The 21,075-nt window shown below is 50.0% G+C and overlaps 1 protein-coding gene across 6 annotated transcripts; it reads left to right on the top strand.

The window, feature by feature from the left end:
- Positions 1 to 1,201: 1,201 nt before the first annotated feature.
- Positions 1,202 to 20,685, top strand: SLC2A11 (solute carrier family 2 member 11). 6 transcript variants are annotated; one of them, XR_009184803.2, is made up of 13 exons: positions 1,202 to 1,301; positions 4,944 to 5,042; positions 6,802 to 6,962; positions 11,864 to 11,988; positions 12,416 to 12,545; positions 13,433 to 13,581; positions 15,593 to 15,780; positions 15,898 to 16,008; positions 16,344 to 16,445; positions 16,532 to 16,607; positions 16,852 to 16,979; positions 17,149 to 17,467; positions 18,392 to 20,685. XR_009184803.2 is itself a non-coding variant. In XM_058292759.2 (12 exons), the coding sequence occupies exons 1-12, from the start codon at positions 1,281 to 1,283 to the stop codon at positions 17,347 to 17,349; spliced, it is 1,491 nt and encodes a 496-aa protein (XP_058148742.1). In that variant the 5' UTR covers positions 1,202 to 1,280; the 3' UTR covers positions 17,350 to 18,056. The 6 variants fall into 6 exon arrangements, 3 of the variants coding, with proteins under 3 accessions (XP_058148742.1, XP_058148744.1, XP_058148743.1); XR_009184804.2 differs by lacking the exon at positions 1,202 to 1,301 and adding an exon at positions 1,988 to 2,708; XR_011648211.1 differs by lacking the exon at positions 1,202 to 1,301 and adding an exon at positions 2,012 to 2,708 and having other exon boundaries at positions 13,448 to 13,581.
- The last annotated feature ends 390 nt before the right edge of the window (positions 20,686 to 21,075 follow it).

Raw genomic sequence — 21,075 nt, 5'->3', positions numbered from 1 at the left:
CCTCCCCATGTGTGCCCTCAAGCTTTTGGTACATATACATATGCACACATTGCATGAAGTGTGGTTTTGTGTATTTCTAAACTTCATATACAGGCATTACAGAGTATGCACCTTTGAGCAACTTTCTGCATGAATAAACGTAGCATACATTAAAACACCATGCATTTTTTAGGGAAAGTAAAGCAATGACTGTTTTAAAAAAAAAAATCTAAATAAAATATTAGCAGTTGAAACCAACAATGTCCTAAGGGCAGCACAACAACAGGAACAAGTTGTGTTTACTCCAAGAAGCCCAGGATGGTTTGCCGTTAGAAAATCTATTATTGCTGAACGCAATCTCATATTTAGATTAAAGGAGATAGCCATATGATCATCTGAATAGATGCAGAAAAAGCATGCAGTAAAATGCCCATTCTTGATAACTGCTAGCATTTTAGGCATTGTATTTTCCCTTAAAAACACACAGCATTTTTATTTTTATTTATTTTTTTAAAGATTTATTTTTATTTATTTTTCTTCCCTTCCCTCTCCTTCCCTCAGTTGTCTGTTCCGTGTGTCCATTTGCTGCGTGTTCTTCTTTTTTGTCTGCTTCTGTTGTCAGTGGCATGGGAATCTGTGTTTCCTTTTGTTGTGTCAGCTCTCCATGTGTGCAGCACCATTCCTGGGCAGGTTGTAGTTTCTTTCACGCTGGGCGGCAATCCTTACAGGGCCCACTCCTTGGCATGTGGCTCCCTACAAGAGGGGGGGCAGGGCCCCCCACTGCGTGGCACGGGCACTCCTTGTGCGCATCAGCACTGCGCATGGTCAAGGAGGCCTGGAGTTTGAACAGGGGACCTCCCATGTGGTTGATGGACCCCTATCCACTGGGCCAAGTTTGCTTCCCCACATAGCATTTTTAGAAATCAAGCAAAAATCACATGAAAACCAAGCCTGAGAAACACTTCAGAATCCATTTCAGTGTATATGTCCTATCTCAGGAATGCAAAGACAACTTAAGATCACTTTCAGCTGTTTCTGTGACCACAAATAGCATCTTTGGCAAGGCTGGTTTCAGTCTGGCCTCTGTCCATCTCCCTGATTTCAAGCAGGGCCTAAGCAGCCCTGAGAAATAAAAGATTAATCCTGCCCAGTGGACCCCGTCGTTTCTCTCCTCCAATGCGGGCGCCGACCCGGACCTTAGGCCAGGCCTGCCTCTCACTTAATGGGTTCCCTGGCGGCAACCGGACACTCTTTTCCTCTCCGCATTCTGCCAAGTCACCAGCTCTGCCCAGGACCGACAGATGAGAGCGCTCCAGAGACTGGTGGGTCTGTTCTTCGGTGTCTCCTAAGTCTGGCCCTCGTCTGGGGGAGGGTGGGGACACCTGGGGTGGGGGCTTTCCGTGCAACATCTAGGGCTTGGCCCTCAAAGAGCCCAGAGGCAGGGGCGCCAGGTGGGGGAGGCGTGTGGCAGAGGGGCGTCAAAGGTAGGCCGGGTGGAGGGGTCGGGGAAATAGGGGGACAGTGAAGACGGGGGACGATGGCCAGGCATGGAATTTCGGGGGAGGGAGCTGATAATCAGGGCCGCCCGCTGGAACCTGCAGGAGCTGCTGCAGGGGGATGGCAGGGATGACTTCGGACCAGAGCTCCCTCCCTGTCTGGAAACGGGCCTTGGGCTCGGCCGGGTCGGGATTGAGTGGCTTTCAGCCTCGGAGCTGCGGAAAGGACGGGATGAAGAATTAACAGGTCCCTTACCGCCTCGGACCGACAAACCACCCGCAGCGCGCACCTGCGCCTATAGCACCCCCTGCACCTGCGCATGCGTCTCAGGTGCTGTCCTCGCGCGAGGTAGGCTCCGCACGCTACCGCACCTGCGTGTGCAACGCGACGCAGCCCTGGTACTGGCAGGCTGCGAGAAAGCCTTCCGCCCGCCAGGCCTTTCGCAACAGCCACTGCGCTTGCGCAGACGTTTCCGCCCGCCCCCTCCCTGACGCGCCTTGCTCTGCCCTCCGATCCTCTTCTGGCGTGGGCCTGAAATTAGTGCGGCGTCCTCCCTTCAGTGCGCATGCGTTCCCGGCGCGGCGCGGCGGCCGGAACGCGCAGCCCTGGCGGCGTCGCGGGTCAGCGAGGAGGTGTCCGAGGGCTGGGCAGAGCGGGCAGCGCTCTGGAGGTCCCCGGGTTCCTACCAGAGGCGCGACGGCCCCATTCTCCCTGAGACCGAGCCGGGCCCGGGGGCCATTGCAGGTTGCGTGAGTTCAGACGACTGCGGGTCGGGCTGCATCCCGGGCTAGCGTCGGTCTCACGGCCCTGGCTCTCGAGTCCTCGGGTTGCCCAGACATCCCAAGGGGCAGTAGCCTCCTGAGCTCCGCACTCCTGGTCGGCTCGTCCCCTCCTGTGACTTTCCCATCCTGGTCTTTCCTTAACCCTGTCCCCCTCCTCTAAGCTCCCCTATCAGCTCCCTGCCGCCTTCCTTCACAGAGGGAATGGGGCTGCAGCAGACCCGCGCTACTGCCCACCACCACGTCTCTGGGTTTACCTTCCACCTGGACGGCTTTCGCTCAGATACCTGCATGGCATCACCCCCTCACCTCCTTCAAGTCTTTCTGCAGATGTCACCCTCGGGGAGCCTCCCCTGATCACTCTACTTAAAAAGAGCACCCTCCTCTTCAAACGCCCGCTCACCCTTCCCTGCATGATGTCTCTCGAGCTCCAGCTGATGTCCGATGGGTTTGGTTTGTTCCTTTTATTTATTGCCTGTCTTTCCCCACTGGAAGTAAAGCTCTGTGAAGTCATGGCTTTTGTCTTTTTTTTCCCTCATTGCTATATTCCCAGCACCTAGAATAGTTTGTCATCTACAGTAAGGAGGCAATAAATATTTGCCTGCTGAATTATTAATAATCATCAGAGCTAATATTTGAATACTTATCAAGCTCAGGCGCAGCACGTGGCAATTTCCTTGCATGATCTCATTGAATGAAATGGTTCCCTGCTGTCCTGGAGACCTGTCAGCATCCCCTGCCACAGGCTCCCTTGTCATCAGGTGCCATGCTTCCCGAGGCCTCCCACTGCTTCTGGAAGCTCTGTTGTCATCATGGTGCTCTCCCCTCTATGTAGCTACACTTGGAGTTGCAGTGTGGCCCCAGAGGACCAGACTGGAGTTCTCACCTGGCTTCTTCCTATGACTTCCTGCTTAGGAGGAAGTTCTGTAGGCCTTATGGGAACTATGGGAAGCCTGTGGGGCTTATGAGACTTCCAGCCAGGGTGCCTGGCTGGCACTGACCCTCCCTCCAGACGTGTGGCAAGGGCTTCGGCCAGATCATATCCTGCAGAACTTTTTCTCTCTCCTGCCTCCCTCCCAGTACAGTAGCTTACCTAGTGGTGCGTGTGATGGTGACAGGGTCCCATCTGTCTCTTCCCACCTATATCTGCACCCTGTCTGTCTTTTCCCAGCTGTATCAGCATCCCTAGAACAGTCCCTGGCCCAGACAGGATCAGGAGCTGGTAAATGAATAGATGAATTTGACTGATGAATGAATTAATGGTCTGTAAGTCCTGGAAACTCCCCAGAAAACCTTTAGCCCGACAACCTTCTGCCATGAAACTCAAATTTAAGTATTTTAAAAAGTAAATTTGGGGAGCAGATGTAGCTGAGTGTTTGAGCACCTGCTTCTCATGAACAAGGGCCTGGGTTCCTCAATAAATTAAAAAAAAATAATAAATAAATACTCACAGGACTTAAAATAGGTGAGATGATTTACCGATTTGACTTTTGTGAAATCAACTACCTTGTGAACACCTAGGAAAATATCTTGATGGAAGCAAAATACCTTTGGAGAAGTGTAAGACTTTCAGTACATTCTGAAGTTTAAAAGCTGTTTAATGAGCATGTTATTTTGTCATTAGAAATTATAACAGGAAAATTGGGGAGTGGATCAAGTGGTTGAGCGCCTGCTTCCCCCATACAGGGTCTTGGGTTCAATCCCCAGTACCTCTTAAAAACAACAACAACAAACAAACGAAAAACCAACTCTCATTGGGGAGTGGATGTTAGCTCAGTGGCTGAGTCCTGCTTCCTATGTACAATGTCCTGGGTTTAGTGCCTAGTACCTAAAAAAAAAATTGTAACAGGAAAATATAATAAAATTATGAAACCCAAAAGCATACCAACTAAATGGGACGCAATACCAGGAACATCCCGATGGCCGGGTGCCTTGGGGAACTACTTCTCCATTTAGAAGGATATTGCATTAGGATAAAAAGTTGTCCTTTAGTACCAGGTTGGTATGGCACAGATATACCTCCAGCAGTCACCCAGTGTAAAGTATGCAGCAGGTATCTCCATATCCAGATGAGGAAGTAGATCAGAGAAGATGTGGGAGTAAAGGCAGAGCTGGCCCTGGGAAACGGGCACTGGGACCAGCTGCAGCTGCCTCTCCAGGCTCCTAATTCTGCTCCCTACCCCCAGGCCCCACACACCTAGGTCCAGGTGGCCCCTTCTCTGAGCCTCTGGCTTCTCTGCAACTTCACTGTAGAATAGGCTGATGGAAGATAAGAGAAGGCGGCTCAGCTCAGATTCTCAGGGCCCAGCCATTCCATTGGAGGATGTTTTGATTGGAACTGTGGAGACTTTCTACATGACATCTCCTCTTGTCCATCCAGGGACCCCCAGCTCAAGGGATTGTCCTTCCAAGCCAGAGCAGACATGCCAAGAGACAGCCCAATAAGGAAGGCATGGCACTGCTTTCCATCTCAAGAAAGTGCAGCCAGGACTGTGGTGGGACTCTGGGCTGAGTAGAAAACCTCCTAGGTAACTCCTGCCGTTCTCAAAGTCTGAGTTTCCTCCTCTGTAAAGTGGAGACATCATTGCCTGGCTCAAATCAGTTCAATGCTGGAAACTGTAGGCTCCAGGCCAGGGAGGCGGGTAGAAGCTGTTATCTGACATCCTGCCACCTTCTCTCTCTTCTCAGATTCAGGGCAGAGTCCTGCTCCTGACTACCTGTGCAGCTGGCATTGGAGGGACTTTTCAATTTGGCTACAATCTTTCCATCATCAATGCTCCAACCTTGGTATGTACCCTCTGCACCCACAGTCACCACCTGAGTGGGTGCCGAGAAAGGGCCGACAGTTGCCCCATGTGGGACTTCAGCCCAGCATCCACTTGAAGGCTCTTTCCCTTCCATGTCCATGTCTGTGTCCATGGGGATGACCCACAGGTGGCTCCAAATCAAGCTTTGCATCCTCCCCCAAACCTGCACATCCTCCTTTGTCCCTGATCTGCATGATAAATCTGCCCAGTGACACCCCACCCCCACAAAATCTGGGAGTTGTCCTAGACTCTTCTTTCCTTCTCTCAGACCCCAAATCCTTCCTATCTACCTCTAGAATCCAGCCATTTCTCACATTGCCTGCTGCAACCCTAGTTAGAAACCCTGTCTTTCCTGCCTGGGTCACTGGCTCAGCCTCCTATATCCTCTTAAGTTTGATCAAGTCACTCCCTTTGCCCAGAAACATTCGTGGCTCCGTAGTGCCTACAGGAATAAAAACAACTCATCCATCTGAAGTTCAAGGCCTCCCAGGATCAGGACCTGTCTTTGTTCATCTGTGTCCCACCTTCATTCCCCTAATCCTGCTACCAAAGCAGATTAATCAGTTCCCCAGATACCTATGGCATGGTCCTTCCTCTAAGCCTCCTTCCACTGGGAAGCCCCGTACACCTGGCTCATCCCAAATATCTCATCACCGGCATCAGCAATCCCCACAGCTGGAAATAAGCTCCCCACCCAGCCCTTGCAGGGGGCCATCATCCATGGGGCTGTGTTGTTTTGGGGCATCTGTCTCATCTCTCCTGCTGATTTGCTCTCAGCGCCTGAGGCCTGAATCCCAGCAGCTAACCATGGCCTGGCCCGTGTAGCTATTCAGTGGGTGCTTGTGAATCCTGCCTCTGGACTGGGGGCTGGGAGGATGTGGGATGGTACAAGCACCTTCGTTCTCCACCAGGGGGTGACAGTGCTGTCACCAGACTCACTTCCTACCAGCTGTGTTACCCATTCCCTCACCAACAAAAGTCTTTCAGGTTAACACCAGATCCTGGAAGAGTCTGATTGGCTGGTTTAGATCACATTTCTCCCCTCTAACCCAGATTAGTCATGTGGTCAGGAGGATGGAGCGCTGGGATTAGCCAGGTCTGAGTCAGGTGATAATCATTCTGGGCTTGTATTTGACTGGCCTAGAGGCTGGGCAAGAACTTCTCCCAAAGGAAGGCGCTAGCAGAAGACAGAAGTGGGAGCATATTCTGGACTGAAGCAATTACGGTGAGCCAGCTCCTTGGAGAAAGGATAAAATTAGTGCTTAAAAATGATGAAGCATTTTTTTCTCTTCATTTTTTTTCATTAACAGGAAGACCTTGACTTTGTCATTTAAGTAATCTGTGTTCATCTGTGTGTCTTCCTGAACACTTAGAGGAACGATTGAGTTAGTAGTTGGAATTAGATAAGATAAAAATGCCTGAACAGAACTTTTTAGGAGTAATGCTCTATAACTTGTTCAGCTGCCTTTTTCTGTTAATTTTTTGAAAAATTTGAAATAAGTTATTAAAAAAAAATGAGTGATTTGAGAAAAGAAGGTCTGAGTTGGCTAAATTCATAGCAAATGGAAAATGTCCATGCTAAAGGAGAGATTGAATGCAAAAGGAGCCAACCTGGCGCCCTGCCAGAGCTGGTGCTCTGTCAAGTTCATTACTGCCTGACCAAGGGGATTCTTGGTAGCTACTCCACCTGTCTTGTCAAGCACCTTCGCCAGGAGTCTGACAGGTGGCTTTGTCCACAGCATATTCAGGAATTCACCAATGAGACATGGCGGGCGCGGACTGGCCGGCCATTACCTGACCACCTGATTCTGCTGGTGTGGTCACTCATCGTATCTCTGTACCCCCTGGGGGGCCTCTTCGGGGCGCTGCTTGCTGGACCCTTGGCCATTGTGCTGGGAAGGTAAGTGCTTCCTGTTTACCTCCTAAATGTCCTTCAATGAGGGGCCCCTGGTCTGCAGGCTGAGGACTGTGGGAGAAGAAAGAGGGCTGTTGGGTTCCAGGCACAGACCAGCTTCCCACCCAGCCTCTTCCTCCCCATACATTTTCAAGGTGATTTGGTAGAGGAGAGAGCCCTGTACTATGAGGAAGTTTTGATTTTAGTTCCACATCTGCCCACAAGTGCGTTTTGCCCTTAAATAAGTTTTCTCTCCCTGGGTCTCCTCATCTATTTGATACAGTTCTTGGATTGGAAGCAACAGAAACTGAACTAGTGAACTTAGTAAAAAATTGTAATGACTGGAAGGATTCTGGGGCAGCTCATAGAAAAAAAGGAGGTGTTTAAAAGCCATGACTTGGGAAGAGCAGGAACCAAAGCAGTGTTGAAGAGCTCAACAGCCAGAGCTTTTGGACATTTCTTCTAGGGAGAGCGCTCTCAGTGTGCTCTGCTCCAAGCATATCATTCTACCTCCAAGTGTCTCAATTCAAGGTCCAGAAATGTGGAAGATGGGATTTTATTGGTCCCATGCCGGCCACATGCCTATATCTTTGAAAGCATGGGAGAGAAGCCATGCTGGGGAGAAAAAAACTGGCTACCTCAGTCCACCCCTGTGCTACACACCTAGCCTGGGTGGACACCTTTCTCCCATTTAGTCAATTCCATAAGTGGCCCCTACCTAACATTATTCAATCAGCATCCCTTCCTGAGTGAAACACTCAGAGCCATGTCTCACCACAGCCACCAGGGACAATATAGTGGAGATGTTTTTTCCTGAGTGCAGGATTCCCAGATGATGACCATTGTTTTCTGCCAGCCCTGCAGTTAACCTGTCTTGATATTCTGTAATCACACACTTAATAATAAATATAATCACCATAAGATACTATTTAGAAGGAGGAAAGAAGAGTAGGAAATACTTAAGGAAAAGGAAAGCACTGAATTTATTTTATTTTATTTATTTATTTATTTAAAAAAAGATTTATTTATTTATTTAATTCCCCTCCTCCCCCAGTTGTCTGTTCTCTGTGTCTACTTGCTGCGTCTTGTTTCTTTGTCCGCTTCTGTTGCTGTCAGCTGGCAGGGGAAGTGTGGGCGGCGCCATTCCTGAGCAGGCTGCACTTTCTTTTGCGCTGGGTGGCTCTCCTTACAGGGCGCACTCCCTGCGCATGGGGCTCCCCTACACGGGGGACACCCCTGTGTGGCAGGGCTGTCCTTGTGCGCATCAGCACTGCGTGTGGGCCAGCTCCACACGGGTCAAGGAGGCCCGGGGTTTAAACCGCGGACCTCCCATGTGGTAGACGGACGCCCCGACCACTGGGCCAAGTCCGTTTCCCTGAATTTATTTTAAAGCTCATGATACAGAAAGCCTGGAAAGACAGGTAGAGGTTCTACTCATGGTGTTTGCAATTGGCCATGAAGCTGTTGCTTGTATTTAGGACTTCTATCCTCCAGTTTTCCAGTCTTCACTTGGGCCAGCACATCAACTGGTTGAGGCTCTTTGTCCATCGGGGTGATTCATATCTTCATTCTTGAGTGGGCTTGGTCCTGATTAGTAGGATCTACAGTAAGCGCTTACACTCTAAGGTCATCTCTTTCTGGGTGATGGAATCCACAACACAGTAGTGAATTCCCTGGGCATCTGCTCTTCTTTTACTGGAACATAACTTCCTTGGCTGTATGCAAAATTGTATAGGTACCATGTTTGTGTATTTAACAGGTATATCTGTAGGATGTCTTCAACTGCAAGTGGTGAAAAACCAGAACTCAATTGGCTAAAACAAAAAGTTTTAAAATCTCACACAAGAAGTCTATAGGTAGGTGACTTCAGGGCAACTCCAGGTCTGCCCCTTTGAGAGGCCCTTAGCTGCACTCTTCACTGGGTGTCACTTTTGTTCTCAGGTTTGTAGTTGGGAAGCTACAGCCATTCCGAGGGCTGGACTCAGATGCAGTGACATCCAATGGAAGGGGTATTTCTTTTTGGCCAATACTTTGTATCAGAAAGAGAAAAAAAAAACTTTACAGGAAAAAGCTCCATGTCTCCTCCAGTCATCCAGATTAGGGCCCAACCTCATTCAGCTGGCCACATCTTAACTAAAAAAAAACATCTTCAAGAGATCCTATTTGCAGTGGGTTCACACCCACAGAAATGTGGATCAAGAGCATGGCTAAATTGGGGTACTTAACTCCGTCCACCACCGTATGTTTTCAGGTTCTGGGCCAGTTCTGAGAGATCCATCTGTTTTCCTCCTTGAAGCCAGTCTTCAAATCTCACTTCATCTAAGACTTTGACTCTCCAGCCAAACCTTTTGAAAAAGGGACAAAACTCCATGCTCAAAACCCTGCATCTCAGAAGAGTTTAAACTTCTCTAACATCTTTTTGAGAGCCACTTTCGAATGGGTTTTCAAGCCATAGCTCTCCATTCTTGGCTAGAACCAGCATACACACACAATCATCTGCAAACCTGGGGCAGGTTCGTTTGGTTTTGTTTTAAACTTCAGACAAGAGGCCATGAGTGTGACTTGAGGGAGAGGCGGGCAGTATGGTAGGAGTCAGCTTGCCCATGTGAGTCGCCTGCTCTTGTGAATCTTAAGGACCCGAGTGGGGCAAGGTTGGTACGTACCACTTCCATTAGCGATGGAGTTCTCCTGGCTCTCTCACCTTTAGGATAGGCATGTCCTATGGCATCTGGTTCATGATGGGTTCATGCCCACCTGCTGACCCCCAGTCTGGTGTTTTTCCCCATAGTGGCCTAGTGACAAAACTAGGAGCTGTTTCTTGTGAAGAAGCTAGTAGTTCACTGTAGTAGAAGCAGCTTTACTCCAAAACCCAAAGTCTTACATTGTGAGTCTTCTTTTTTTAATTAAAAAAATTTTTTTTGTCTTTATTCATTTTTTTAATATTACATTCAAAAAATATGAGGTCCCCATATATCCCTCACCCCCCTCACCCCACTCTTCCCCCCATAGCAACATTCTCCTATATCATCATGAGAAATTCATTGCATTTGGTGAATACATCTCTGAGCACCGCTGCACCTCATGGTCAGTGGTCCACATCATAGCCCACATTCTCCTACGTTCCATCTAGTGGGCCATGGGAGGACATACAATGTCTGGTAATTGTCCCTGCAGCACCACCCAGGACAACAAGTCCACAAAACGCCTCCACGTCTCATCTCTTCCTCCCATTCCCCACACCCAGCAGCCACCATGGCCACTTTCTCCACACCAATGCCACATTTTCTTCGATTACTAATCACAATAGTTCATGAATAGAATATCAGTACGTCCACTCTAATCCATATTCTATTCCTCCATCCTGTGGACCTTGGATTGGTTGTGTCCATTCCACATCTATATCAAGAGGGGGCTTAGATTCTACATGGATGCTGGATGCAGTCCTCCTGTTTTCAGTTGTAGGCAGTGAGTCTTCTTTTTGAGGATACTCAGCTGCAGAACTCTGGAGCACCATAGGATCTACCAGATCTAAAAGGCCTGGTGGCAGAGCTCTTTGAACTTGACCTCAACACCCTGGAGAGATTCCTTTTGAACTACCTGGCCAATGTGTCAGATCCTGACATCCAGTGTGGTATCTGCTGACTCCAAAATGGAAAGAAACCCTCTGAAATTTGTCCTTGCTACTTAGAAGAGCAATTTATTGTGCATGTTGGAGGAAATATGTTGATATATCTTTGCTCACTAGATCTCAGGATCTTTACTGATGTGGCAGCTTCCCCCTTTCCCTTATTTTCCATCTTCCACCTTTGGTCATGTTAGTACCTTACCAAGACATCTATTGTACTTGCTCCATTCTTTTCCCTGGAGCCTTTCAGTATGAAGTCATCAAAGAAATAGGCCAGCAGAATGCCACCCAAGGCAGAGGGCAGTGGAAGCACAAGTCTCCTTAGACTACATGATGGCACAGAGCTGGAGAGCTGCTTGTAGCCTGTCAGTAAATGTATAAAGTTGTCCCTTGCCAGGCGACAGCTCAATGTTTCTGGAGTTGTATGTGTATTGGAATCGAGCAAAATGCACTCACCAGATTAATAGTCACAACTGAAATGCTTTATTAATTTACAACGGCGAGGAACCCAGACGTGGTATATTAGTTACAATCAAGTTTATGATAATCTACCGGCATTCTCCATTCTGTAAATCCAGGAGAGCTAATCTTTGGCTCATATTCTTTTACCGATGTGCCATTGACCTTGGGCAGAATATGGGCCTCCTCTGGTCGTCAGTTTCCCATCCATGCCACGAGCTGTATGATCTACTATGGGTTTCTCCTGGGTGACCTGTCTGACAGTACTTCTGAGCTTGGTATCAGGAACCCAAAGCAGATTCTTTCTTGTGGTGGAGCAACTGACGTTTTCACATGCCCCTCCCTGGTTTGGAGTCTGTCCCATTGACTTTGGGATACCAAACCACCTGGAAGTTTTCAAAAGTGACCCTATAATATGTGAAGGAAAATGCGAGGGAACTGTCCTTGGCTTTCCAGGCCTCCCTTCCCTCATTCTGAGACCCTGCTCTTCCTCCCTCAGGTTAGAAATATTAGTCCTTCCAGTTTACAAAGGAGTTTGGCAAGAGCTATATAGCCACCACAGTCCTGCTGTGGTGCAAGGCAAAAAGGAGAGTAATTTGGGGGTCTGTGGGGGGTGGGGAGTTGAGCCTGCACCCCAAGGCTCCACAGGCAACCCCAGGTAATGGCTAGTAATCATTCCCATTCATAGAGCTTGGACACCTTGAGACAGTTCAGACACACACTCAGATCTGATCAGCACTGGTAGGAACTACAAAGGGGGGTTCCCCAAGGACAGTCCTTTCGGACCGAGCGCCCCTCTTGGTCTGTGTTCCCCTTGCCCCAGGAAGAAGTCCCTCCTGGTGAATAACGTCTTTGTGCTGGCTGCCGCCATCCTGTTTGGCTTTAGCCATAAAGCTGGATCCTTTGAGATGATCATGCTGGGAAGATTGCTTATGGGAGTCAATGCTGGTATGCTCTCTACTTCCTTTGTTGATCTGTGATTTGTTTGTTGCACTGTGATTAAACATGGGTAACCTCGAAAAGGATAATATAATTAAACATTTAAAGCCCCATCTCCAATATACCACCACAGCAACAGCTAGGCCAGTGTTTGACCAAACAACTGGACATAATAACCTTTAGAGCCAGGTTGACACCTACAATTTACTGCCACACAGTGGGACTGTGGTGGAGGGAACAGAATGGGAACTGGCTCCGAGAAAGGCATCTCCCTCAAAAGTGCTGGGGGGGGAGTTGGAGTCCTCCAGCAGCTGAGGAGGAGTCACTCCGAGTGGACTGGGTGAAGGGCAATGCCAAGCGAGGCAGAGGAGGTGGGCAGGTGTCTTGGGACCCGACCTGGTGACCGGCCTGCGTCTCTGCCATGACGTGTGTCCAGGTGTGAGCATGAACATCCAGCCCATGTACCTGGGAGAGAGTGCCCCCAAGGAGCTCCGAGGAGCTGTAGCGATGACCTCAGCCATCTTCACGGCCCTGGGAATCGTGATGGGACAGGTGGTTGGACTCAGGTAACTCCCACCACCACATGCACTGAGTGGTTTAAGGGGACCAGTAAAAGCCTATCCCCTAAATTTCTCCCCAACCAACCTGATAGATCAGGTATCATTTCTTTGCCTGAGGGCTTTGAAACCCTGTCCACATCCATCTGGGTGATACACAAAAGGGGTCTTGTTCAACCGCAGTTCAGTGTGAATCTTCTCCAGGTCAGTGAGCACAGAGCAGGTCTTTTTTTTTTTTTTTAAGATTTATTTTTTTATTTATTACCGCCCCCCCCTTGTCTGTTCTCTCTGTCTGCTTGCATTCTTGGGAGTGGCACCGGGAATCTGGCTCTTTTTGTTGCGTCATCTTGTTGCATCATCTCTCCCTGTGTGCGGTGCCACTCCTGGGTAGGTGTACTTTTTTCATGTGGCGCGGCTCTCCTTGCAGGGTGCGCTCCTTGCACGTGGGGCTCTCCTATGCGGGGGACACCTCTGCATGGCACAGCACTCCTTGCGCGCATCAGCACTGCACGAGGGCCAGCTCACCACACGGGTCAGGAGGCCCTGGGTTTGAACCCTGGACCTCTCATATAGTAGGCTGACACTCTATCAGTTGAGCCAAATCCGCTTCCCCAGAACAGGTCTTGACAGAGAAGGTGACGATTTGGATCTTCAAAGGGGAGCGTGTCTTGGCAAAGCTGAAAAGAGGGCAGAATGCAGGACTCTGGGGAGAGGAGTTGCTAAGGTTGAGGTGGGACAATGGCCCTGCCCTTTCCTAACTGGGTGGAAGGGATCTTGGCATCCAGACCCAAAACTGGTTAGGAAGAGGGTCAGGGCAGTGCAGAGCCCCTGCAGGCTGGTGGGCAGGGCCCTGGCCTGGAAGTGCCTGGCCCTGGCCTCTCCTCTGCCTCCTCCAGGGAACTCCTGGGCAGCCCACAGGACTGGCCCCTGCTGCTGTCCAGCTGCCTGGTGCCCGGTTTACTCCAGCTCGTCTCCCTGCCCTTCCTCCCCGAGAGTCCACGCTTCCTCCTCATTGACCGCGGAGACACAGAGGCCTGTCTGACAGGTGAGTCCCTGCCCTCTGGTCCCAGGCCAACCTTGGCCAAGGGTGGGCTATCTGACCAAAGTGGGTGATCCCCATTATCTAGGATTTCTTCTATTTGGGAAAAGCTCTCCTTCTCTGTGCCTAAATTGCACAATCCATCCAACCATTACTTCAGAACTCATTGTCAAGGGTAGAGGGATGGGCCAGATGCAGTCCCTACCATCCAGGCCTCCCAAGGTCATGTGGAGAAAGAGCCACACATACACACGTGGAAGAAACACCTGTGTAAGACATCCCATGTCCATGCCAAATGGGTGACGGCCGTCTTCTCAGCTGCCATTACAGTGACGACATCCAAGAAACAATCACACAATATCAGTGGCTGAAAACAATCATTTACTGCATCTTTTCCACATTTACTCAGCAGGGCTAGCTCATGTCATCTTGGGGGGTCAGCTGAGGTGGACCAATCCAGGCTAGTGTGGGCTGGAGTGGTTCAGATCTACTGCATGTCTCTCTGGTACCAGTGAGCTAGGCCCAGAATGTTCTTATTACACAAGTGGCAGAGGCACACGAGAGCAAATCCAGTTGCACAGGCACTTTCCAAACCTTTGGTCTGTTTGTACCCTTTAACATTTCATTGGCCAAAGTGAGTCAAAGTAGAGATTGGAAAATCTATAGCATATCTTCTGCTTCTAAGGACTCCAGTCATTTTGGACTAAGGCCCACCGTGATTCCATTTGGCCTCATCTTAATAGGATCCTGTTTACAGATGTACTCATACCCCCCGGGGCTGGGGTTGAGGACTTGAACGTGTCTTTGTGGGACACAAAGTTCAATCCTCTGTGTCAGGCCTTTGCCTCTCCAGCCTCCTCCAGTTTCTTACCATCCTCTGCTTGGTCTCAGAACCTATGGCACACACCGTAGGCCTTTGCTATGGTAGCAGTGACTCCTGGTACCTATTTATATAGCCCTTTTTCTCTTGATGCATAACAGACAATCACAGTGTCAGTGGCAGACTAAAGAAGCAGTCATTTTGCTCAAAGCTGCAAGTCCTTTGAGAGTGGCTGACCTAGGCCGAAGTTGGCTGTTGGTTCTGATGGTCTTGGAGGGCCTCGTGCATGCAGGTGCAGGCTGGCTGAGCATCAGCCCATCTTGGGCCATCTCAGCTCCACATGCAGTTGGCCTGCCTCTCCTCCTGATCCTGGCAGAAAAGCAAGTAGAAATGACCAAGGTTTTTCAAGGCTGAGACTGGAGAATGGGCATGCCCTCACCTCAGCCTTGTTTTTTTAGCCAAAGCAAGTCACATGGCTGAACCCAGAGCTAAGAGTTGGGTCACATACTTGCCCATTTAGTGGGAGGAGCTTTAAAATCACCTAGGAAAGGGTGAGGATGCAGGGAGGGGTGTAGGATTAGGAAATGGCAATCTCCCCAGTTGTCATTTCCTCTCCCATGTGGCCGCACTAAGTCCCCACGTCTTGGTTGGCCTACGCTGCTGTCACACATGGGTTTGGGCCTAAATGACGGGAATTTGTTGGCTCCTAGTTTTGAGCTTGGAGGCCAAAATCGAGGCATCAACATGGTGATGCTGTTTCCCCAAAGTCTGCAGTATTCTGGTACGGACAGCCAGCAATCGTTGGGGTTCCTTGGTTTGTCTCTGCCTCCCGCCATGTGGTGACATCCTCTCCATTCTGGTTTCTATAAAGTAGGGTTCTCTTTATGAGGCCTCCAGTAGTTGGGATAGAGACCCACCCTCATTCAGTTGGGCCCCCACCTTAGCTAAAAATAGCATCTTTAGGAGGTCCTAGTTAACAATGGGTTCACCCCCCACAGGAGGGCAAAGGAAGCTGTAGAATATGTGTTTGTTGGGGTACATAATCCACCCACCACCCTGAGGCTCGGACCTTCCCTTGCGCTTGGTTCCCCCTGCGGCCCTGTGAAATGACCGAGCCACAGAGAGGAAAGAGCTGGGGGGCGGGGAGCCCACGAGGGGTGGGAGGGGCAGCTCAGCACGGCTGGCCTCTTTCCTCAGCGCTGCGGCGACTGCGGGGCGGCCCAGACGTGGCCGCAGAGCTGGAGGAGCTGGAGAAGGAGCAGGCGGCCTGCGAGGGCCAGCGCCCCCGGCACCCCTGCGAGCTGTTCCGGGCCCGGGCGCTACGGAGGCAGGTGGTCAGCCTCGTGGTGCTGGGCAGTGCCATGGAACTCTGTGGGAACGACACGGTGAGGCCCCCCCCCCACCTCCACCCCGGGCCGTGGGCCTGTGTGCTCTCGGCAGCGGGCAGCCAAGGGAGGTTGAAGGGAGTCCTGATGGGCCCCCTATTCCTCTGCCTCTCCCAGGTGTACGCCTACGCCTCCTCGGTGTTCCAGGAGGCGGGAATTCCCCAAGAGAAGGTCCAGTATGCCATCCTCGGGACTGGCTGCTGCGAGCTGCTCACGGCCTTCGTCAGCGTGAGTCCAGCCCGGCCGGGCCTCAGGCCTGGCTCTGGGCCCACAGCCGCTGAGGCTGTTAAGACCTCAGTCCTCTGTGTGAAGTCCCTTTCCACTCCAGGTCACCCTGTTAGCGTGCATTTATTGAGCACTTCTTGTTTGCCGGATACCCACACCACCCTTTTAAGATGAGGAAACTGAAGCAGAGCATTGGTCCAAGGTGCTCTGGGAAATTCACAAACAATGTCTTGAACTTCTGAAGCAATAAACCAAGCCTTTCCCTGACTCTCCCCACTCGCCATCCCGAAACCATCGGGGCCTGGGTCCGTGGCTGAGCAGGCTCCTTTGGTTTGCAGTGCATGGTGATCGAGAGGGTGGGTCGGCGGGTGCTGCTGACGGGGGGATACTGCCTGATGACCTTCTGGGGGAGCCTCCTTACAGTGGCCCTGTGCCTACAGGTAGCCTGGGGTGGTGGTGGTGAGGGTCGGGACGGCCAGGTGCCAGCCTGCTGCCTGCCTCACCCCACCCCTCACCTCTGCTGCAGAGTGCCCTCCCCTGGATGTCCTACCTGGCTGTGTCCTGCATCTTTGCCTTCATCCTCAGCTTTGGCATCGGCCCTGGTAAGTGGCCCAGGGGGCTGTGGGCTGTGGGTCTTGCTGAAGGCCTGATGGAGGTTTGAACCAGCCTTGGGTGGATGTGAGCCCACTCGTGCTGAGGCTTCTGGGGTAGGGGAGGGACGGCTGGATAAGAGCACTTAGGGGTCCCTTGTACAGACTGGGCCTGGATGCCCACACCCACATCTGGGGAGATGTGGGCAGGGAGCCCTGTCTGGCAACACCTCCCCATCCCCACCCTTCCCTGCAGCCGGAGTGACGGGGATCCTGGCCACGGAGCTGTTTGACCAGATGGCCCGGCCAGCTGCCTACGTGGTCTGTGGGGTGCTCATGTGGACCATGCTTTTCCTGGTGGGGCTGGCATTCCCCTTCATTACGGTAGGCCTGCCCTTCCCCTTGGGGGGCCAGCTGGGAGGTCTTTGGAGACCTGGGTCCATGGAGACCCAGGCTGGAGGGGCTGGGTCTTAGCACAAAAGGGCCAATCCCACGCGGGCCCTTCCACCTGGGGTCCTCCCTGGGACCACACCGAGTCTCTTTTAACCCACAGGAGGGCCTGTCCCACCTCCTCTACCTTCCTTTCCTCTGTGTTTGTGTTTGTGCGGCCATCTACGCTGGCTTCTTCCTGCCTGAGACCAAAGGCAAGACCTTCCTGGAGATCTCCGAGGAACTGCGCAGGCTCAACTTTCCCAAACAGCATCGGGAGCCCACGTGGAGGGGCCTGGAGGCCATTGGGTCCACGGCACTCTAGCTCCACAGTTCCCCTCCCCTTCCCCGTTGCCACCTCCCCCCTGAGAATGCAGCGGCAGAAGCGGCCCAGGTTCTGTCTGCATCCAACAGCCCTGGGTTCCAGCCCAGCCACCTCCAAGGTGTGCACCTTTGGACCAGTGTGATAGTTTACCAAATCTGCCAATGCAAAGTACCGGAAATGTATTGGCACTGTATTAGGAATTTATTTGGGGTAAAAGCTTATAGTTCAAGACTGTTGTAACGGTTTGACACTATTGATGAATTCCAAAAAGAATATTGAATTATGTTTGTAAACTCATCTTTTCCTCTGGGCATATGAGATTATATTGGGTTTAGAGGTTTACTTGATTAAGTAATTATGTAAACCTCTTGTGCCGGTAGGGCATTGAGTCCCTACTCTTTGGTGGGTGGGGGACTCATAGATAAAAGGCATGGCAAAGGACAGAGTTGAGGGTTCTTGATGTTGGAGTTTTGATGTTGGAGTTTGATGCTGAAGCCTTAAGCTGGAGCCCCAGGAAGTAGGCTCACAGAGGAAAGAGAAGCAAGCCCCTGGAAGGGAGGGACCCAGGAAGCCTGAGCCCTCACAGATGTCAGCAGCCATCTTGCTCCAATATGTGAAAATAGACTTCGATGAGGGAAGTAACTTATGCTTTATGGCCTGGTATCTGTAAACTCCTACCCCAAGTAAATACCTTTTATAAAAACCAACCAATTTCTGGTATTTTGCATCAGCACCCCTTTGGCTGACTAATAGAGTATTTGGTACCGAGGAGTGGGAAAGTGCTTTTGCAATTAGCAAAATGCTGGAATGGTTTTGTAAATGGGTAAGGGGTATTTTTTGGAGGAACTGTGAGAAGCTTGATGGAAAAGGCCTGAATTGCTTTGCAGAGACTCTTGGTAGCAATATGGAGCCTAAAGTTGTATTTGATAAGGCCTTAGAAGGAAATGATTGTGAGATGGATGTTAAAGAGATTTTTATGATGCCTTAGAAGTTAATGATGATATTATTAATGGAAACTGGAGAAAAGGATCTGTGTTTTCAGGTTGCAGAGAACTGGGGAAGCGGATTTGGCCCAATGGATAGGGTGTCTGCCTACCACATGGGAGGCCCAGGGTTCGAACCCAAAGCCTCCTGACCCATGTGCTGAGCTGGCTCATGCGCAGTGCTGATGTGTACAAGGAGTGCCCTGTCATGCAGGGGTGTCCCCCATGTAGGGGATCCCCATGCACAAGGAGTGCGCCCCGTAAGGAAAGCCGCCCAGCTTGAAAAAAGTGCCACCTGCCCAGGAATGGCGCCGCACACATGGAGAGCTGACACAGCAAGGTGACGCAACAAAAAGAGACACAGATTCCAGGTGCCGCTGACAAGAATATAAGTGGACACAGAAGAACACACAGTGACCGGACATAGAGAGCAGACAACTGAGGGGGGGGGCGGGCAAGGAAAGGGGAGAGAAATAAATAAAAAATCTTTAAAATAAACAAATAGATAAAGTTGCAGAGAACTCAGCAAGATTAACTCCTGGTGTTTTATGGAAGGCAGAATTTAAAAATGGCGAGCCTGAGCATTTAGCTGAAGAAATTTCCAAAGTAAACCCAGAGAATGTGGCTTGGCTTCTGCTTGCAGCTTATAGCAAAATGCTAGATGAAAGAGATATACTGAGGATTGAACTGTTGGACACAAAGAAAACAGAAACTGATTCTGGAAATTCCAAGCCTCTGGAAATCAAACTCCCATATGAAAGTGCCCCATTGGAGGATTTAACTAAACTTGGAAATGGTAAATCAAGATTGAAGATGCAGTTATGTCAGAAAGACTTGTGGGAAGTTCTTACTGTCTGATGCCTGGACCCCTGATTCCTGCATGCTAAACCAACAAGGTTTTTGAGAGACTTGTGTGAATAAAACCACTGTCAGCCTGGAATAAAAGGGTCATGGAAAGGAGAAATTGAAGGGGAAAGAGCTTTAAGAGGAAAACCATGGAAGCTGAATCTGGAATTAGGACATCACCTTGGGCCAAGAGAGGAACCCCACCCATGTGTACAGAGAGGGTGAGTTTGCCCCAGTAGTTCAAGATGGTGGATGTTCCTGTCCAATGTTCTGGAAGAGTTTTGCTGCCGCAGGATACAGAGAGATTGGAGCACATTCCCCAAGGATTAGGGCGGTTAAGATCATCAGTCCACAGGTCTGAGAGGGGTGGACCTGTCCCGCAAAGGTTAGGGAAGGCCAGGCTCTAAGAGGGTTGAGCCTGTATGCCAAAAATTAGGGAAGGCCAGGTGGTCAACTCATTGCTCTGAGAGAGCTGAGCCTGTATGCCAAAGGTCAGGGGGAATGTTCTCTTCACATCACTGTATGAGGGGGGTTAAGACTCTAACCCAAAGTTTAGGTAAGGTGTGGCAATCACCCCAACACTCTTGGAAGGAGAGGTCTGGAGCTTGGTTGACACCCAGATGCTTGATGAGGGTGGAACCAAGAAAATGGCTATTGGGCAAGCCAGTAGAAAGGGTGGGTCCCCATATAGCCCCAAGGAGAAGAAGCTATTATAAGAATGGCCCCCAGACTTTGAAATCAAACAGAGGATTCCCTGCAGGTCTACTGAACTGTAGAGAAACTGTGACTCATGTTTCCCTCCCAATTTCTCTATATTATAATGAAAATGTTTATCCTTTATCTGTCCATTTGTGTATTGGAAGTAGATGAATTGTTTTGTAAGTTTCAGAGGTCTATAGCAGACAGGACTTTGCCCCAAGACAAATTGTATTTCTTTAAATTGATTGTGATATGATTTAGTACTTGCATTGTTACTGATTTAAGTTTTTTTTTTTTTTTTAATAGTGTAATGTCTTTTTGGAATTCAGAGGGTGGAGTGTAGCAGTTTGATATTATTCATGAATTCCAAAAAGAAATATTGGATTATGTTTGTAAACTGAGCTTATCTTCTTGGCATATTAGATTATATTGGATTCATAGGTTTACTTGATTAAGTAATTATGTAAACCTCTTGTGCCAGTAGGTGTTGAGTCCCCACCCACCAAAGGGGTGGACTCACAGATAAAAGGCATGGCAAAGGACAGAGTTGAGGGCTCTTAATGTTGGAGTTTTGATGTTGGAATTTGATGCTGAAGCCTTAAGCTGGGGCCCCAGGAAGTAAGCTCATAGAGGAAAGAGAAGCAAGACCCTGGAAGGAAGGAACCCAGGAAGCCTAAGCCCTCGCAGATGTCGGCAGCCATCTTGCTCCAACACGTGAAAATAGACTTTGGTGAGGGAAGTAACGTATGCTTTATGGCCTGGTATCTGTAAGCTCCTACCCCAAATAAATACCCTTTATAAAAACCAACCAATTTCTGGTATTTTGCATCAGCACCTCTTTGACTGACTAATAGAGCTGTGAAATGTGAGCAGAGGTGCTTTCTCAGGATCCTGACACATGGTAAAGAGGCCACTGATCTCTGCTGAGATCTCTGCCTTCCCCTCCAGAATCTCCTATCTCCCGGAACTCAGCTGTGGGCAACCAGGCATAGGGCTTGTCTCTTTCCAGGCCTCGTCTCTCAGTCTTGAGCTTCTATGCCTTCCTGCAGCTCTGAGAGAACTTGGAGTCCTTTCTTTCACATGGCCAGATCAAATATGGTGGAGCTCCCTTTTCCTGTGTCTCTCATCTGAGGGGTGAGAAACAAAGCTGAGGCTAAGGTCTGAATTACTTTTTGGAGGGCTTGACTTTGGTGTGTGG

The sequence above is a fragment of the Dasypus novemcinctus genome, unplaced genomic scaffold, assembly GCF_030445035.2.
Source record: "Dasypus novemcinctus isolate mDasNov1 unplaced genomic scaffold, mDasNov1.1.hap2 scaffold_274, whole genome shotgun sequence".
Taxonomy (NCBI): Eukaryota; Metazoa; Chordata; class Mammalia; order Cingulata; family Dasypodidae; genus Dasypus; species Dasypus novemcinctus.
This window is presented reverse-complemented; position numbering and strand designations above follow the sequence as displayed.

Excerpts from the sequence above, each read along its gene's own strand:
- SLC2A11 (XM_058292759.2), top strand. The coding sequence starts at position 1,281 with ATGAGAGCGCTCCAGAGACTG. Across the intron at positions 5,043-6,801 it reads TCATCAATGCTCCAACCTTG|CATATTCAGGAATTCACCAA; the intron begins GTATGTACCCTC and ends CTTTGTCCACAG. Across the intron at positions 16,608-16,851 it reads CAGCTTTGGCATCGGCCCTG|CCGGAGTGACGGGGATCCTG; the intron begins GTAAGTGGCCCA and ends CCTTCCCTGCAG.